Consider the following 16,121-nt stretch of genomic DNA (forward strand, 5'->3'; position numbering starts at 1 on the left):
ATACTTTTTGTGATTTCTTCCCCAATAAAAATCAGTGTTTGTGGTACTAGTGTGGAAATATTTGCTCTTACTTGTGATGATAAATGCGTCTTTTTGTTACTATGTATAGATCATGGACTAATATTTTAAGTGTTGAAAAGTCAAGCTGAGTTTTGTCTGATGAATCAACATGTTTATTTTTAAATTGAATTACTGGAATAAATCACCTTTTTATGAGATTCTACTGTATTAAAATGCAGCTTTATGTGTTAAACCTGATTAAACCCTAACCCTAACCCATTAAATTCATGTTTCGTTTAAATTTAGTATCCATTCTTTATGTCTCGTATTTACAACTATTTCTCTTGACTCTAATAATTTTGTGGAATATTTTAACCCTTTTTAAATAGTTATTTTAAAATGTACAATCTTTTTTTAAGTAATAAATTGAACAATTAAGGTTATTTAATATCACATTTTGTACAACTTTCGTTGTATTTTGAAAATGGGGTTTTAATGAAGTAGCAGCAACAATTCTTGTTTCCAACTATTTGATTTAACGTTCTGGGTCTTTGGCGCCCTCTATCGGTCAATATTTTTATTGCACACATTTTTATAGGCATGAAACGTCTCTAGAGTTGTTAAATTCCCACAGAGTTCATTTAAAATAAGGTTTAAATTACTTTTAAAAGTGCAGCTAAGCGTCTTGAGTTGCTTTAGCTTCAGCAGATCTCAATGTTTAAAGCTAACCAAGTTAGCATTAGCTCACGTGCTGTCCGTGTTTTCAGTGTCATTTTAAGTGCTGGTGTTCGGACTGTCTGGATCCAGTGATAACATGTTGTGGGGTTTTTGTTGAAAGAAAAGACGATTATTATATAACAGTCACACATGCATCATGTAATTGGTGTTATTCGTCCCGCAGCCTCTGTAATTTGTAAACATAAACTGACCCCAGCAGACGGTGTTTAGCATGAAGCAGCTCTGAATGTAGCTGAAATCAAAAGATCTGATTATTTTTACAAAGTGATTTTGGTCGAGTTTCTAGTGCAGATATTTTGGTACGTTTGAAATAAGAAAACTAATTCACAAGTAAATTTAGAGCAAGATATAGAAACCCATTCAACATTTAAGATGGATACAATTTCTTCAACTACATCTAATTGGTGAACCTGTCTGATGTGGATTTAAAAACAAATCACTCGTATTATGCTTAGTTTTCAGATAAAACACGCAGTTCCTACCCAAGTTCTGAGGGTTCCCAATTCAACACCAATGCAACCCTAACACAACCCTATTTAAACCCTAAATTAACCCCAATTCAACTCCAATGCAACCCTAATACAACCGTATTTAAACCCTAAACTAACCCTAACCCAATGAAACACCATGCAAACCCTACTCAACCCTAACCCTAACCCTAACCCACACAACCCTATTTATTAATTAAACCTTAAATTAACCCCAATTCAACTCCAATGCAACCCTATTTAAACCCTAAATTAGTCCCAATTCAACTGCAATCAAACCATAATGCAACCTAACCCCAATGCAACCCTAACACAACCCTATTTATTAATTAAACCTTAAATTAACCCCAATGCAACCCTAACACAACCCTATTTAAACCCTAAATTAACCCTAATTCAACCCCAATGCAACCCCAGTTCATTTGAATTGACATAATTGAATGCTTGCCAATTTGTGGCAAGCACATTCAGATCTGCTTGGGGGCTGAATATAAATCTACTCCACACTGTGCACAACTTTCAGTTGCTCTTTTATAAAAACAGGTCCAATAAAGTACATTAGCTGATTTAGGGTTAGAAACAAATGACAATGTTAATGTGACCTGAAGTAAACTTTGACTGTTGCTAATCAGTAACTGTTGAATTAACAGAGGCGACAGTTTTAAAGAACAAATGCGCCATCTAGTGTTCACAAAGTGAAAGCACAAATGAACTTTCTACCATTTCTGTCAGATAAAGAGGATCTTTTGGTGAAATTGCTAATTTCTCTTAATTATAAACTTAATTAAAATGCATTGTTTTAAAAATGAAGCTTATTTATACAAAGAGAAAATTATTGCCCTGGAGATGTAAACTTAAAAATGTATCAAAAAAGCAGTGAAAAACATATGTTGATAAATTTGAAGCTTTTTCTTCATTTATTTCCAGGTTTATTGTTAGAGCTGCTTTTTATTGACATATGAAACAACTTTTATCATCTTTTTAAAACCTGCCAAATTTAGCCTAAAAAAATTATTTCACACTTCATATCAGTCGACAGGTCTAGGTTTTCACTTTAGGCTTGCAGATGTGCGACTACTTTCACATCATTTTTTTTTTTTTAAAGTTGCTGTAGTTTTTCACTAAGCCAGAGTAAAAACACGAGTTAATCTGTTTCTGAAATCAAAAATCTCAATTTTATGGCTTTGCTTGCTGGCGTTTAAACTAAAGCCAGTTAAAAAGTTAGAATGTGAAATTATTATTTTTTGTTTTGCTTTGTGTTCTGAGTAACTTAGACATCAAACGATAGAGGTACAAATGTTGACAAATTATACTAAAACATTAATGAAGCGCAATGTTTTTTGTAAATATTTTTATGTCAGCAAATGAAATAAACTCTTTTACATATTTATCAAGAAATGAAAAAAGATTAAATGCATATTCCAGAGTTTCCTAGTTTATCTAGAAAACCCTGTCATACATAAACAGTCAGATGTCTTTATTGTTTAATATTTTGATTACAATCAAACTTAACCATTTATCCCGTTTTAACTAACTTGGTGTAGTTTGTAGTTTTTGGCCTAAATGTAAAGGCAGATTTACATTTGGACAGACCAAGTATAAAGCTTGGTCTGTCCAAAGCTGAGATTATAAAGGAATAATATTAACAGAAGACAAAACACACTTAAAAAAAAAAAAAAATCACTTTATGAGGTCAAAAACAAACATCTTTCCTCAGGCAGTTAAAATATTCCTAGCATGAACTGCGTTACCAACAAGTGGTAAAAATACAAACAAAAGTTATAAACGTTCCTTGTAAACCATGGAGCAGCACTGAACTTTAACAGCTGACTTCAAGTTAACAGGGTTTGTTTAGACATCAATGTGCATAATTCACAAAAAAAACAAAGAAAAGTACATTTAATAAACTACATGATTGGCAAATACCTGTGTGTCGTTAGTGATTCACAAACTGCTTGTTGCTCTTCTTTGAAGAGGATCCGCTGCGTTAGTGTGGCTTTAATCTCTTTAATTAACTGGCTAGTGTTGCTACTTTTGAGATATTTAAGAGCATTTATTTGAAATGTCTTTGCAACAGATTGGAGCTGATATTAGCAACATGAGAAAGAGAGATGGTGGTGCCAACACTGGTTCAAATGGCACTATTAGAAAAGTGTTTCTGCCTCAACATGATCAAGTTTATCTTCTTAACTTTAGCAAAATAAAATCAACATAACCCGTTTTTACAGCACAGATAATTATTGTAAAAATATCTAGTCAATATTTCTCTGTAGGCTAGAATTTGGATCTAAATTCAACCTGCGGTGTGTAACTTTTACAGAAATACATTTACATATTTATTAAAACTGCCACCATGTCTTGACAATCAGGTTTCTCCACCTCCTCTCTGTGCTACTATTATGGTGATAACAACCAATCAGAGCCAGGAGGCGTGTTTTAGCGCTGTCAATCAACTGAAGAACCTGCTTCTAAAGGTGCTAATGTCAGAGGATCAACTTATCGTTCCAGGAAATCTGTTTATTCATTGGTAGCCGTGCTAACTAGCTTTAGCATTGGTGAACCAGCTGTAGCTTAGCAAAGAGCAAGCAGTAGGGGGTGAGTACAAGAGTGATTGACAGCGTTAAGCCCCTCCTCTTGGCTCTGATTGGTGGTGTATTTCTGCTCTGGGAGAACTGGGAGCAGAGGAACGTTGCACAGATTTTCTGTCTTGTACTTTCACGACTTGATGATAATTTTAACAAATATGCACATTTTAAAATAAAAGTTACATACTGAGGCTTGAACAGTTTGTGTAAACATTTGACGTTCTCCAAAACCCAGAGTTTGTACTTCAACAACAACAAAAGGCACATGTCCGTCAAGCGCTGTGCTTTCTGTCTAATCTCATCAGTTTAGGTTTCAAGTTTGTCACGTGCATTAGAATAATGGAGTAGTGAGAACGACTGGGTTTGGTCCAGAAACCCAGTTAGGCAGAACCAGTCAGTGCAGCTTCACTTTCAGTTCTTTTTCAGGTCGTTTCTTCTTTCATATCCAGACTCTCTGAAACGGCTCGGCTGTTCCACTCCATATATTACTCTCCTCTAGTCTTCAAAATAGGGTTTCTCTTTTAAAACGTTTCACCGCCCTGAACTTTGACCCCATATGTTGCATCTTCTTTGCTACAAATCTAAGTTTTTAGGATGTATTAGTCAGAAATAGAGCAGTCACAACTTCCTCGTTTTCCAGTTGCACTTTTGTTGAAGAATTGTAAAAAAAAAAAAAAAAAAAGAAGACTTGAAAGGTTCATGCAGATGCTGCCAAACTTAACAGAAAATAGAAATGCTGTACATATGATGAGGATTTGTCGATGTGGTCCAGCGTTAGCAGCAGCCTGTAGCAGTCAGGCGGCCTGGTGAAGAGCCTTTCTGTCCTGGCAGTGGAGTCTGGCCTCATGTCGTAGTGGAGGAACATCTCTGGAGGAGGAGAGCGTGGCAGGTGTCACACACTCTCACCGGCTTGGGAGACGCAGGCAGAGGAAGTTCGTTGTCGGAGCAGCTGTTGCAGAAAATCTCCCCGCAGTTCCTGCAGTGGTGCTGCAAACAGACGCTCAGCTTCAGCCTTAAAGCCCAGGGATTTAAACTTTAGAGGCTAAAGCTACGTTCGCACTGCAGCCTGAAGTGACACAAATACGTTTTTTTGTGACATTATTTTTTTTGGACGTGGTCGTTCACACTTCCACTTATATGCTATCTCCAGTGTGAACTGCAAGCCAGCGATTGCAGTTTTCTGGCCGATCAGCGATTACCGATCTTTTAAAAAGCCTAACTTAGTGATCCCGATTTTGGCAGATACCATTTTTTTGTCTGAAATGTTGCTCAGTATATCAAGAAAGTTGCTGAATTGGCAGCAATGGGGTGACTATTGTTAACTGTAAATGTGCAGACATGACCTGGTCGGCTGGTTTTAGACTTTTACAGAGGTTACTAACATCGGTGGATAAGATCGGCTTCACGTGTAAAAATCAGCCGATCAAAGATCTCCCAAAATTAAGGAAATCGGCACCCCTACCTCAAACGACCTGAAAGTGTCCCGCATGCGCAGTAGAGGGCGCAATAACGCCACATAGAGAAAGCACCATAAAAGAGAAGAAGAAGAAGTGCGCAGCGTTTGCAGAAGTAAACATGGATGCTAACGGTTTAGCATATCCATCGATTCTGAAGTCGTTTTCCAACCGGAGCAGCATATTAACTTAATCCTCAGTACAATCCGCCCTGGTTGTCGTTTTCTTCCTGCTTGCGGGTATCAGGAAGCAGAATAGTGACGTCTATCGAGTGTCAGTGACGTCCAGGTTGGATGAACACGACCTGGACGTTCAGATTCATAAGTATCGGATGGCCAAGTGATGTGGTTTGCATTCGTCATGAAAATTAAGGCACAAAAATCTGAATTGGTTCACTTCAGGCTGCAGTGTGAACGCAGCCTAAAAGTAAAATGGCTGGAACGGATTTACTGACTTTTCGTCTCGAAATGGAAAACTCCTTCTCGCACAGCTTGCAGTGAGTCGCGTCTTTATCCTTCAGCCACACCTGACCGCCCTGAAAGCAAACACCAGTCTGATCACTTCACAAGCTACAGAAACACAAACATGTTAAAGAATATATTGGAGAAATGACACAAAATGTGGAAAAACCTCGAGTTGTTCCAAACACGACAAGTTTACAGTCATTTTTCCCTAAAGGGTTTTGTTGCTTAGATTACATTATGTAACATGTTCCAGACCTGGAGAGTTAAATGATTCATTTCACCGTTTTTATTCTTTAGGCTAATTCTCTTCTCAAAAGAAATTAAATCATAACGAGTCAGGAGTTATTTCATTAAGAGTTTCCATCTGAATCAACTGCAGCAGTCTATTGAAAAGTCTTTATTTCTAGTAAACTGTAAAAACACAAAATCTTACCAAGTATTTCTGGTCTGGTAGTGGAAATATCTTGGAACACTTGAAATAAGGAAACTAAAGTTCAAGTAATGTTTCAGCAAGACATAGGAGCGTAGTTAAAGTAAATAATTCCTTATTATTGACTAAAAAGTAAAAAGTACTAGTTCAACTGGGAGATTGTTTCACCTATAACACATTTTTCACTTGTTATAAGTGTTGTCCAGCAGAGATAAAGAGATAAAACCAGCTAGCCAAACAGCTGGAGTTCAGCTTGGGTTGCCAGGTAACGAGCTGGGCTTAGTTTGGGTTGCTAGGTAACGGGCTGGGATGGTTTTCTGATAAACTGAATCTTTCATTTTCAGGAGCTGTAAGCCCAAATAAATCAAAATTAGAAATGTTCTCAATATGTAATTCTGAAAAAAAATGATTCTGTACATTAAAAGTTTAATCTTTTGAACTGAATTACTGAAATAACTTTTTTTTTTTTTACTTTAGCATTTTAAATTTAAAATGTCACTAAAGCTGGCTACAAAGGTTTGATTTCACCTGCAGGGCCTTGTTTGCTTCTTTGATGTCCTCAATCTTCAGTTTGGACCTGATGGACAAAAATGAATTAAAAACTGAGGATGAGACTCAAAACATTTAGTCAGAACCAAATGTTGACGCAACAGGAGGGTTTATGTTATCTTTGGATAAACTAACAACTCATCGGGTTTAAGTCGTTTATGAGCGTTTACGTACTCGCTAAGTTTGGAGCCCAGCTCCTCCAGAGCCTTCTCTTGGTCCTCACAGATGGTTTTCAGCTGAATGTTTTCTTCCTGGAGGCGGTGAAACTCCTGCAAAACACAATAAAATTGAAAAATCTGATGGAAATTCAGCATACAAGCTGCGACAAGCCATGCAGGACACACAGAAGATATTTAAAAGAAATGATAGATTGGTTTTTGTCCTAAACGGCCCCTCATGCTAAAGAGGCTTAATCAGACTAGTGCATCATACAGTATACTGCCAACTACTGGCCATCCACTGCAAGTGTAAGAAAAATTGTAATTAAATCCAATATGGCCGACAGACTGAAAAGCAACTCAGGAATATCCAGTCCCTCCTTCTACTGTTGCGGTAAAACAATATTGTGACATCAACTAACCCTAAAGACTAATATTACTGATGTATTTTCCAAGTAACAACTTTGTATTTGGAGAAAATTACAACTGATCACCTAAAGAAAAAAATCCTAGAAATTTCTTTTACAACATAAATACAACATCGCCACCTTTTTTTATGCCTTAAGAAACTCAAAAACACTTTGGAAAAACAAATATCTTGACATAAAAGATCATAATCAGGGCATGAAAGAGTGAAGAACTTCATTCAGAGATCAGGACCTTTCCAAACCTTGAAAACACCTGAAATTCAAGCATTTTCAAGCACCTGTCTGAGCCTCGTGCTTTGTGGTTACCATGACGACACGTGAAAAGCCATGAGGTGTTTAGTTTCTCCTGACCTTCTTCAGGCCGTTGATCTGCAGGGCCTCGGTGCTGAGCTGGGACACCATGTCTCTCTCTCTGTCCAGATCGTTCTGCAACGTCTGTCTCCACTCACGTTCGATCTTCAGGTCCGTCTCCAGCTGCTGCCTGAACGTCCAAAACAATCAAACACAGACGAAAGAGGGGAAACAAACTCAACAATGTCATTTTTAAACTAATTCACTGTTTGGTTTAAAGAAGGGGGAACTAATCTGGTTGGTAGGAGTATTAAAATAACCCAAAATATTAGCTAAACTCCAGAGGCGAGTGATCTGTGATGAAGGTCTAACAATCTGAGACGGAGTTTTGCTTACAGCTGCTTCTCTCTGAGCTCGATCTGCCGCTGCAGGCTGTCCGCCTTGTTGGCAAAGTCCAGCTTGAAGCGCCTGGATCCCTCCACGGCAGAGCTGCGGTGCCTCTCCGCCTCCTGTAATCTGCACCATTATAACCAGGGGACAAACTCAGGACCGTGGAGAGAAAAATCTGGGAGGAGTGTGCGCACGGGGAAAAAATGAACCAAACGGGAAAGAAAAACGATGGACGGGAGGATGGGGTGAAGACGTGCCGCTTGTTTGGCTTGATGTGAAAGCTGCCAGAAAGTAAAACGGAGTGCTGCAAACTGCTGCAAAACAACGGGGAAGAAATGAGTGAAAAATAAAGAAAATAACTGGTACCCAAGTGCAGCTTTAGTGTGCAACAAATCCTACATTTTAGACACAATGATCGGCCCACTCTTCAAAATCTACAGGTGACTGAATGTCGTTTTATTAAATCGACTGATAAGCTGCAGGTACTTTAGATAAAAAGCTGAATAAAAACTCCAGTCACACCCAGGACTTTCAAAACACTTTCATTTATTGATCACTGTGGTAAAAGACAACAGTTGTGAGCTTTAACTAACAGGACTGGGTCTTTATTTCTGTCTAAAAATCCAAAGTTTTATAAACATATAAGTTAGAATAGTCAGAAGGATTATTATTATTTTGTAGTATACCGAGTATCACAGAAGAAGTCAGTAAATATGTCGAAAACGAGAACAATGTTGACTTTTACAGCTCTGCCTCTACAGTTCACTGCAGTCTGTCGTTATTCAGCATTTCACAGAGAAACCCTGCAGTTTTTACCAAACTTTTAACTTTAACTAACAGCTGAATTACCTCCTAGAGAGACGGTTACTGCAGACAGTGAGGGCGGGGGCTGACTGCAGGCGCACGCTGGGTCGTCACAGCCACTGGGAAGCAGGTGAGGAGGTGCAACACATGCAGCACAAACCAGCAGCAGACCTGAAGCGCACAGTTCTGTCTGATGCTGCGTCTGCTCTAAGATCCTTACTGGCTGACTCCGAAAATAAAATAACATAATAATTAGGGCTGCAATGAGATCAATTTACACCATAATAACACAAAATATTACCATTGTTGTCTAGTTTCTGCTGTAAATATTTTAATACACTTGAAATAACATTTCAGCAGGTTGAGGCTTGGTTTTAGTAAATAATTCCTTAATATTGATGAAAATACCAGCTCCATTGGTAGATAAATTAACTTACAACATGAGAAAATGTCTCGTTATAAGTGAAATAATCTGCCAATACAACAAGTACTTTTTACAAATTATTGACTTAAAACAATTCTCAATTTCTTGCTAAAAAGTTACTTGTAAGTTAGTTTTGTTTTATTTCAAGTGTACTAAGATATTTGCACCAGAAACTAGACCAAAAATATTTGGTAAGACTTTGTGTTTTTGCAGTTTAGTGCTCCGGTTGTTTTCTTTTTTAAACCTGAACTTTGCTGCTAGATGCTGAAACTGAGGCTGCGTTCACACTGCAGCATGAAGTGACCCAGTTCTGATTTATTTTGCCGTAATGCGACCTAATCTGATATTTTCATGACAGTCTGAACAACACAGGACGGATTCTTTTCGAATGCGACCCAGGCCACTAGGGCTGCGTTCACACTGCAGCCTGAAGTGACCCAATTCCGATATTTTGTCAAATCGGATTTTTTGCCGGAGCCGTTCACACTGCCACTCATATGCGACCTGTATGTGATCTGCAGTTTGAACGGGGAAAAGGACCTGAAAGTTCCTCCACAGGCCATGTAGAGGGCGCAATAGCGTCAGTGTTCTGCTAACTGCCATAAAGAAGAAGAAGCGCTCAGTGTTTGCGGAAGTAAACATGGATACTAACGGTGAAGCATCGCAAATATATTTGAAGTTGTTGCCCGACGGGAGCAGCACATTAACAACTTAATCCTCATTATCGTCCGTCATGGTTGTTGTTTTTCATCCCACTTGCGAGTATCAGGACGCAGAACAGTCAGATTTGTCGAGTATAATTGACATTCAGGTCGGATGAATGCGACATTAGGTCGCATTTGAATCGGATACGTATCGGATACCCTGGTGGTCTGGGTCGCATTTGAAAAAAATCCAACCTGTGTTGTTCAGACTGTCATGAAAAGATCAAATACAGGTCACATTACGTAAAGTAAAAAAAAATAAAAATAAAATAAAATCGGAATTGGGTCACTTCATCCTGCGGTGTGAACGCAGCCTTGGGTATCCGATAGGTATCAGATTCAAATGCGACCTGGACGTCACTAATACTCGACAATCGTCACTATTCTGCATCCTGATATAACAACCATGATGGACAATAATGAGGATTAAGTTGTTAATATGCTGCTCCTGTCGGTCAACAACTTCAAATATATTAGCTATGCGCCACTGTTAGCATCCATGTTTACTTCTGCAAACACTGAGCGCTTTTTCTTCTTTATGGCGGTTGGCAAAACACTGAGAGCGCTCTCTATGTGTGCCGTTATTGCGCCCTCTACTGGGCATGAGGGACACTTTCTGGTCGATTACAGTCCACACTGGAGATCACAGGTCGCATTTATCTGGAAGTGTGAACGGCGACAGACGACGTTGTTGGGTCATTCAGGCTGTAGTGTAAACGCAGCCTGAATGTCCTTTACTGGCACAATCATCTCAGCCCAACCAACATAAAATAAAAAGTAAAGACATCACTTTAACGTTTTTACACTTTGTCACTTCAGTTTGTTTTGCTGGGATTTTATGTAACATTTTAGTGAAGTGGAACGAAAGGAATTCATGTTTTTTCCAAAAAAGTCAGTACTTTGTAGAACCACTTTTTAATTTTTTAATATTTTTGAATATTTAATCCAATAAGATTCTCAGTATTTGATTTAAAAAAACACTGTCTTCACATGTCTCCTGATGTTTTTTCATTACACAGGTTTTTGCATGTGGTCTGAAAAGCTCAATTTAAATATCTTTAAACCTATAAATGTATTTTTAAATTATAGATTGAACTGCGTGCTGTGAAACTTTCAATACTTGTAGTTTTGTTTTATGAACCAACTTGGCTTTAAACTTCTCCACAACTTCCTGTCTGACCTAAGAAGCCGTTTGTTCACTAATCTTAATAACAAAATTTTATTCCTAACACTTTACATGTAAATTTCAAAGTGATATAAAATAAAAAGAATTAACCAATGTAAAAACAATAAAAAGTTATTTAAAATACGAGATCTTAGAATGATTTCAGTTCTTCTTTAAAAGACTGAAAGCCAGGCCTGTCATGATAGAAGAAGTTATTGCGATAAACAATAATATTGATGTTTTGAGTCCATTTTCAACAATGGTAATGGCATAAAAATGCAAAAAAAAAACCCAAAAACGTTTCAAAGATCAGTAAATTTTAATTAGTTGCTGTAACAGACTGCTATCGGAGATCCTATATGCTAGCGTTTGAAAAAACTTTGACAAATCTTGAATAATTGAAATTTGACTTGAGTTTTAATTGTCCTTTGGAATCAATAAACTGATTGAATTTTAATTTAACACTAGAACTGGAAGACATTTTAAATTTGCAAAATTAATAAACAAAAACAACAGAAACATGAGAACAACAAACCATGCAAATGGAAATTATTGAGCTCATTTTAGTTTAACATACGATTAATTGATTTATAGCTTAAACTGATTATGTGTCTTTTCAGTATGATTGGATTAATTTCAGGAGTTTCAGAATAAAGTTGAATGAGTTCAAATGCGCGCCACACTTTTAAGATTTGCATTTGTTAAAAAAAAAAAAGAATAAATAAAGTGAAACCATTTCTCCATTTCATATTTATACACGACTTTGTGTTGATTTGTCACATAAAATCCCAACAAAATTTCTGATTGTTTTTCTTTTAATGTGACAAAATGTAAAAACCAGCCGACTCGCCCCACAGTTTGTGTTCCTACTTAACATTGACGAGAAAAAAATTTACATTTCAGAGTCAAACTTTCTCCCTGCATATACGCTGACCACTGTGGTTGAGTGTGTTGCACATGTGACTGAATATATAAGAGGTCTAGTTCATTTATCTAAGCAACAATCAAACCGTTCAAAAGCTACACGACTTAAACATCTGATCATTTCTCTGAAAGCGACGTCAAGAGACCCGTCTGAAGCCGCGGCTCGTCTCAGGAACCAAACCAAACATGCAGTCGGGGGTTTCACCCGTTTCTGTGGCGCCTCTGTTGCCCCTAAAACCATTTAATTACTGTGAAAGCTAAACAACAGGAATGTAGTTTGGAGTCCAGTGAGTTACTGGTGTCCTCAAAAGGAGATGTCTTTGACCAGCTTGTACTGGTGCTCTGTGTCTGTGCTGGCACACTTAACAAATGACATGGCAAGAGTTCTGGTCTGGCTGAGCAGATCTTTATCGCTGCACGAGGGGAGCAGAAACCAGGGAGGGGGAACAATCAGACGAGGTTTCAGGGGAAGCAGAATGAATGAAACGGGGGAAATGGGATGAACAGAAAGGAGGGACGAGGGAGGAAAGAAAGGAAGAAAGGATGTCAATACATCAGTACTCTAACGGCCCCGGTCACACTGAACAGCTTTGACTTTTCAAGACAAGCACACAGCAGGAAGTGTTAATGAAACACAGGTTCCTAAAACTCTGATTTCAGGCTGCAAACATGTTGGTTTCACTGGAAATACTGGAGCGGCGGCTGATGGAGAAGAAAGGAAATGTGATGTAGAAAAACAGATGAACGAGACTACGTCTCACAAAATCTGTTTAGAAAGAAAAGAGCTGGCGCACATTACTGTCGCGACAGATTTTTAAAATAAGATTTTAAAAAACTAAAAGGTAAAATTTATCCCATATGAGCTGGGAGAGAGAGTAAACTGTAAAAAACCTACAAAATAATGAGGATTTTTGGTCCAGTTTCTAGTGCAAATACCTTAAACTTGAAATAAGACAAAACTATCTTTTCAGCAAAATGTAGGAGCTTCTATTAAATCAATAATTCCTTACTGATAAAAAGTATCAATTCCTCTGAAACTTGAAAACATCAACAAATATTCCTGAACAATGAATTATCCCAGTAATTACTGCGATAAATGATAATATTGTTTTGAACTAATTTTCAATTAATATAGCTCTGGAAAAAATAAGAGTCCACTTAAGTTGATCAGTTTCTCTGATTTTACTATTTGTAGGTAAAAGATTGAGTAAAGTAAACTTTGTCCTTTTATTCTATGAACTACTGACAACATGTCTCTGAAATTCAAAGCAAAAACATGCAGAGCTTTCAGACCTCAAATAATGTAAAGAAAACAAGTTCATATTCAGTTAGAAACAACAATACTAACGTTTTACCTCAGGAAGAGTCAGAAATTGATATTTGGTGTAAAAACCAGGAGGTTTTTTTTCCAGAGCTGCGTATTTATAACGTCATAATTCAAGTTTCCCATCTCAAAGGGGAATAAATTTTAATTTTGTTAAAAGAAAAACAAAAAAACACTGAAACTGGAAAATATTTTAAATCTTCAAAATAAAACCAAACAATCAGAAACCATAAATAAATTGAAATAAAGGTGACTCGTATCAGAAACCTTAAATAAAATGGATTAAAATATCTCTAAACAAAATGACAATGAAAACTTTATCAACAATCTGATATGTAACGACGGCGTTTGACAAAATGTAATGTTTCAATTGTTTACTATGACTTTGCATTTTTGTGTTTTTATAATATAAAGCAATTTGAATTTTTTTTTTACAAAAATGCAACTTTTATCAAAATATAAAATTTTATCAAAAACTTTGATAGAATTTTGACAAGATAAAAAAAATTGAAATAAAATTTGATTTAAAAAATCTGAATGAAAATTATTGCGCTCACATTAATTTATTATACAATTAATTGATTTATTACTTGGTTCCACTGTCAGATTGTTTCATTTATTTTTACTTTTTCATCAATATTAAAGAAGAACTATTTCTTGCTAAAAAATGCTTTTTAAGTTATTTTTGTCATATTCCAGTGTACTGGGATATTTGCACTGGAAAGTGCACCAAACTAGATTCAGTGTTTTTGCAGAGTGATAGACAGTAAACAGTGTGTGTCCGGCCTGCTGAACACTTAGAACCAATCACATCACAGATAAGATGGAGAATTAACCAATGGGGAGGGGAGGAGGGCGGGACGGACCGAGTGGACTCTGAAGGGACGAGGAGGGAATCGTGAATCAACAAACCAGCATACATGTCGAGAATGGAGGACTTCATTTGAGCATGCATGAAAATATCTGCAGTTTATCTTTTTATGAATGAGAAATGGAGGACGGCAGGGCTTTAATCGTCAAATATTCATGTTTAATCACATATAATGTCTGAAAATGACTGTTTTATTTCCCACAAACGGTGCCTCAAAATGCCACTTTTACATTTTATGTCTACCCCTGGATAAAAAATGAATTAATTATTTTCTAGATACTCTAATAAACACTTCAAAGAATAATATTTAAAAAACGTTACATTTAAAGAACTGATGGAGAGTGAAAAACTGTAGATCATTTACCAACATCAACCTTTCATGAATTAATTCAAAATATAGGTTAGATTTTTCTGAATTTTACTTAGACCAATCTACTGTAATCTGATGAATCTTAATTTATTTTAAGGGTTTTTATTATACATCTTTATCCACATATGAAGGGGGCTGATACGATTTACTCAGGACAAAAGTAAGAAACACATTTTAATTTTATAAATCTCATATTTAGTGAGTCAAACGCCAGACTTTGAGGACCGGCGTCCGGCAACGTTTAGGTGTTTTTCAGCTTCAATAAAACTGAATCAAATGAGCAGGACTTTGAAGAACGTTGAGGAGTCAATTAATTAAGGCGTGTTAAACCAGAACAACTTCTTAAAGCCGCAGTACACCAGAGAGAACCAAATAATCGATGAAAGCAGCAGAAAGTCTCACCTCTGCTCCAGCTGCTTCATGGTGGCGGTGATCTGATTGGTCTTCTCCTCCAGGCGACTGATCACGTCGTTCTTCTTCTTCATCTCCTCATCAGACGACTAAACGGGAGACAAAGAGCTGCTTTCACACACAGGATCTATCGCTTCCTAAAGGAGGGGTGTGTGTGTAGGGGTGTGTGTGTGTGTGTGTTCAAACCTGCATCTTCTGGTACATTTCTACATTGATGGCTTTCACCTCATCCAGCTGATGCCTCAGTCCAATCAGTGTGTCCTGTTCATAAAAAAAACATTTCCCATCTCCAATTATCAACAGTCACAATAAGCAGAGGACCAAAACATTTACTTAAGAGTAGAACTACTACAACATATTTGTACTCAAGTAAGAGTACAGAAGTATTTCGTAAAAAGTCTCCTCAAGTACTGAGTAACTAGTCAAATTATTAATCATTTAATATTTAAAAATTACATAATCAGACAGACAAAAATATGAAGTTATGTGGAATCTTTTGTATTTTCAGGGCAAAAATGACAATAATTCATTTACAAAACAAAAATAATAAAATCAGGCAAAATAAATGTTTCCAAATCAGTTTTTTCAAAATAAAACTCATAAAACTTTAATAAAAACTGCAGTTGTGTCTTTGTTTGGTGAATTTTTGGTTTAAACATGTTTGTTTTTCATTCAGTGGGTAGAAAATCCAGACATTTTACTCAAGTAAAAGTAAAGTGTAGCAAAAATACTCTTAAAAGTATATTTTTTCAAAGAAGTTACTAAAGTGAATGTAACCAGTTACTATCCGACCTGTTTTTCATGAATGTCTTTCTCCAGAAGCTTCATGGCCAGCTCCATTTCCTGTTTCATGGACACCTGTGCGACCAGCTCGTTCTCCACATCCTGAGAGCACCGACAGGAAGAACATGCGACCTGCTGGTTAATTCACCTCACGCAAATTTAACGAGTCCATTACACGCAGCCCGGTCTGACCTGTCTGAGCTGGCACTCTTCTTTCAGCTGCCTCTGGGCCTCGTTGAACATCTCATCCAGACCCTGACGGGACTGCTTGTAGGTGTCCCGCTCCAGCGACGTGTCGCCCTGAGTCACCTGGAGGGATAACATCAGGATCCGGTCACACGGCTGGACAATGTGGCTCCAAAAGCA

At 37.2% G+C, this 16,121-nt stretch overlaps 1 protein-coding gene across 6 annotated transcripts in view; it reads right to left on the reverse strand.

The window, feature by feature from the left end:
• Positions 1–2,889: 2,889 nt before the first annotated feature.
• The window catches only part of rufy2 (RUN and FYVE domain containing 2), a 30,099-nt gene continuing 16,867 nt past the window's right edge, over positions 2,890–16,121 (reverse strand). For 4 of the 6 annotated variants that reach the window (XM_005804207.2, XM_023332027.1, XM_023332026.1 and 1 more), the window contains 10 exons: positions 15,948–16,064; positions 15,765–15,857; positions 15,159–15,233; positions 14,964–15,061; positions 7,982–8,101; positions 7,646–7,775; positions 6,883–6,977; positions 6,688–6,736; positions 5,720–5,800; positions 2,890–4,798 (listed from right to left, as the gene is read on the reverse strand). In XM_005804207.2, the coding sequence (XP_005804264.1) occupies positions 4,655–4,798; positions 5,720–5,800; positions 6,688–6,736; positions 6,883–6,977; positions 7,646–7,775; positions 7,982–8,101; positions 14,964–15,061; positions 15,159–15,233; positions 15,765–15,857; positions 15,948–16,064 (1,002 nt within the window). In that variant the 3' untranslated portion in view covers positions 2,890–4,654. Of the gene's footprint in view, positions 4,799–5,719; positions 5,801–6,687; positions 6,737–6,882; positions 6,978–7,572; positions 7,776–7,981; positions 8,102–11,833; positions 12,410–14,963; positions 15,062–15,158; positions 15,234–15,764; positions 15,858–15,947; positions 16,065–16,121 lie in introns of those variants that run through there. The other 2 variants (XR_002752622.1, XM_005804208.2) reach the window with 2 other exon arrangements.

The sequence above is a fragment of the Xiphophorus maculatus genome, chromosome 4 (assembly GCF_002775205.1).
Source record: "Xiphophorus maculatus strain JP 163 A chromosome 4, X_maculatus-5.0-male, whole genome shotgun sequence".
NCBI classification, from domain to species: Eukaryota; Metazoa; Chordata; class Actinopteri; order Cyprinodontiformes; family Poeciliidae; genus Xiphophorus; species Xiphophorus maculatus.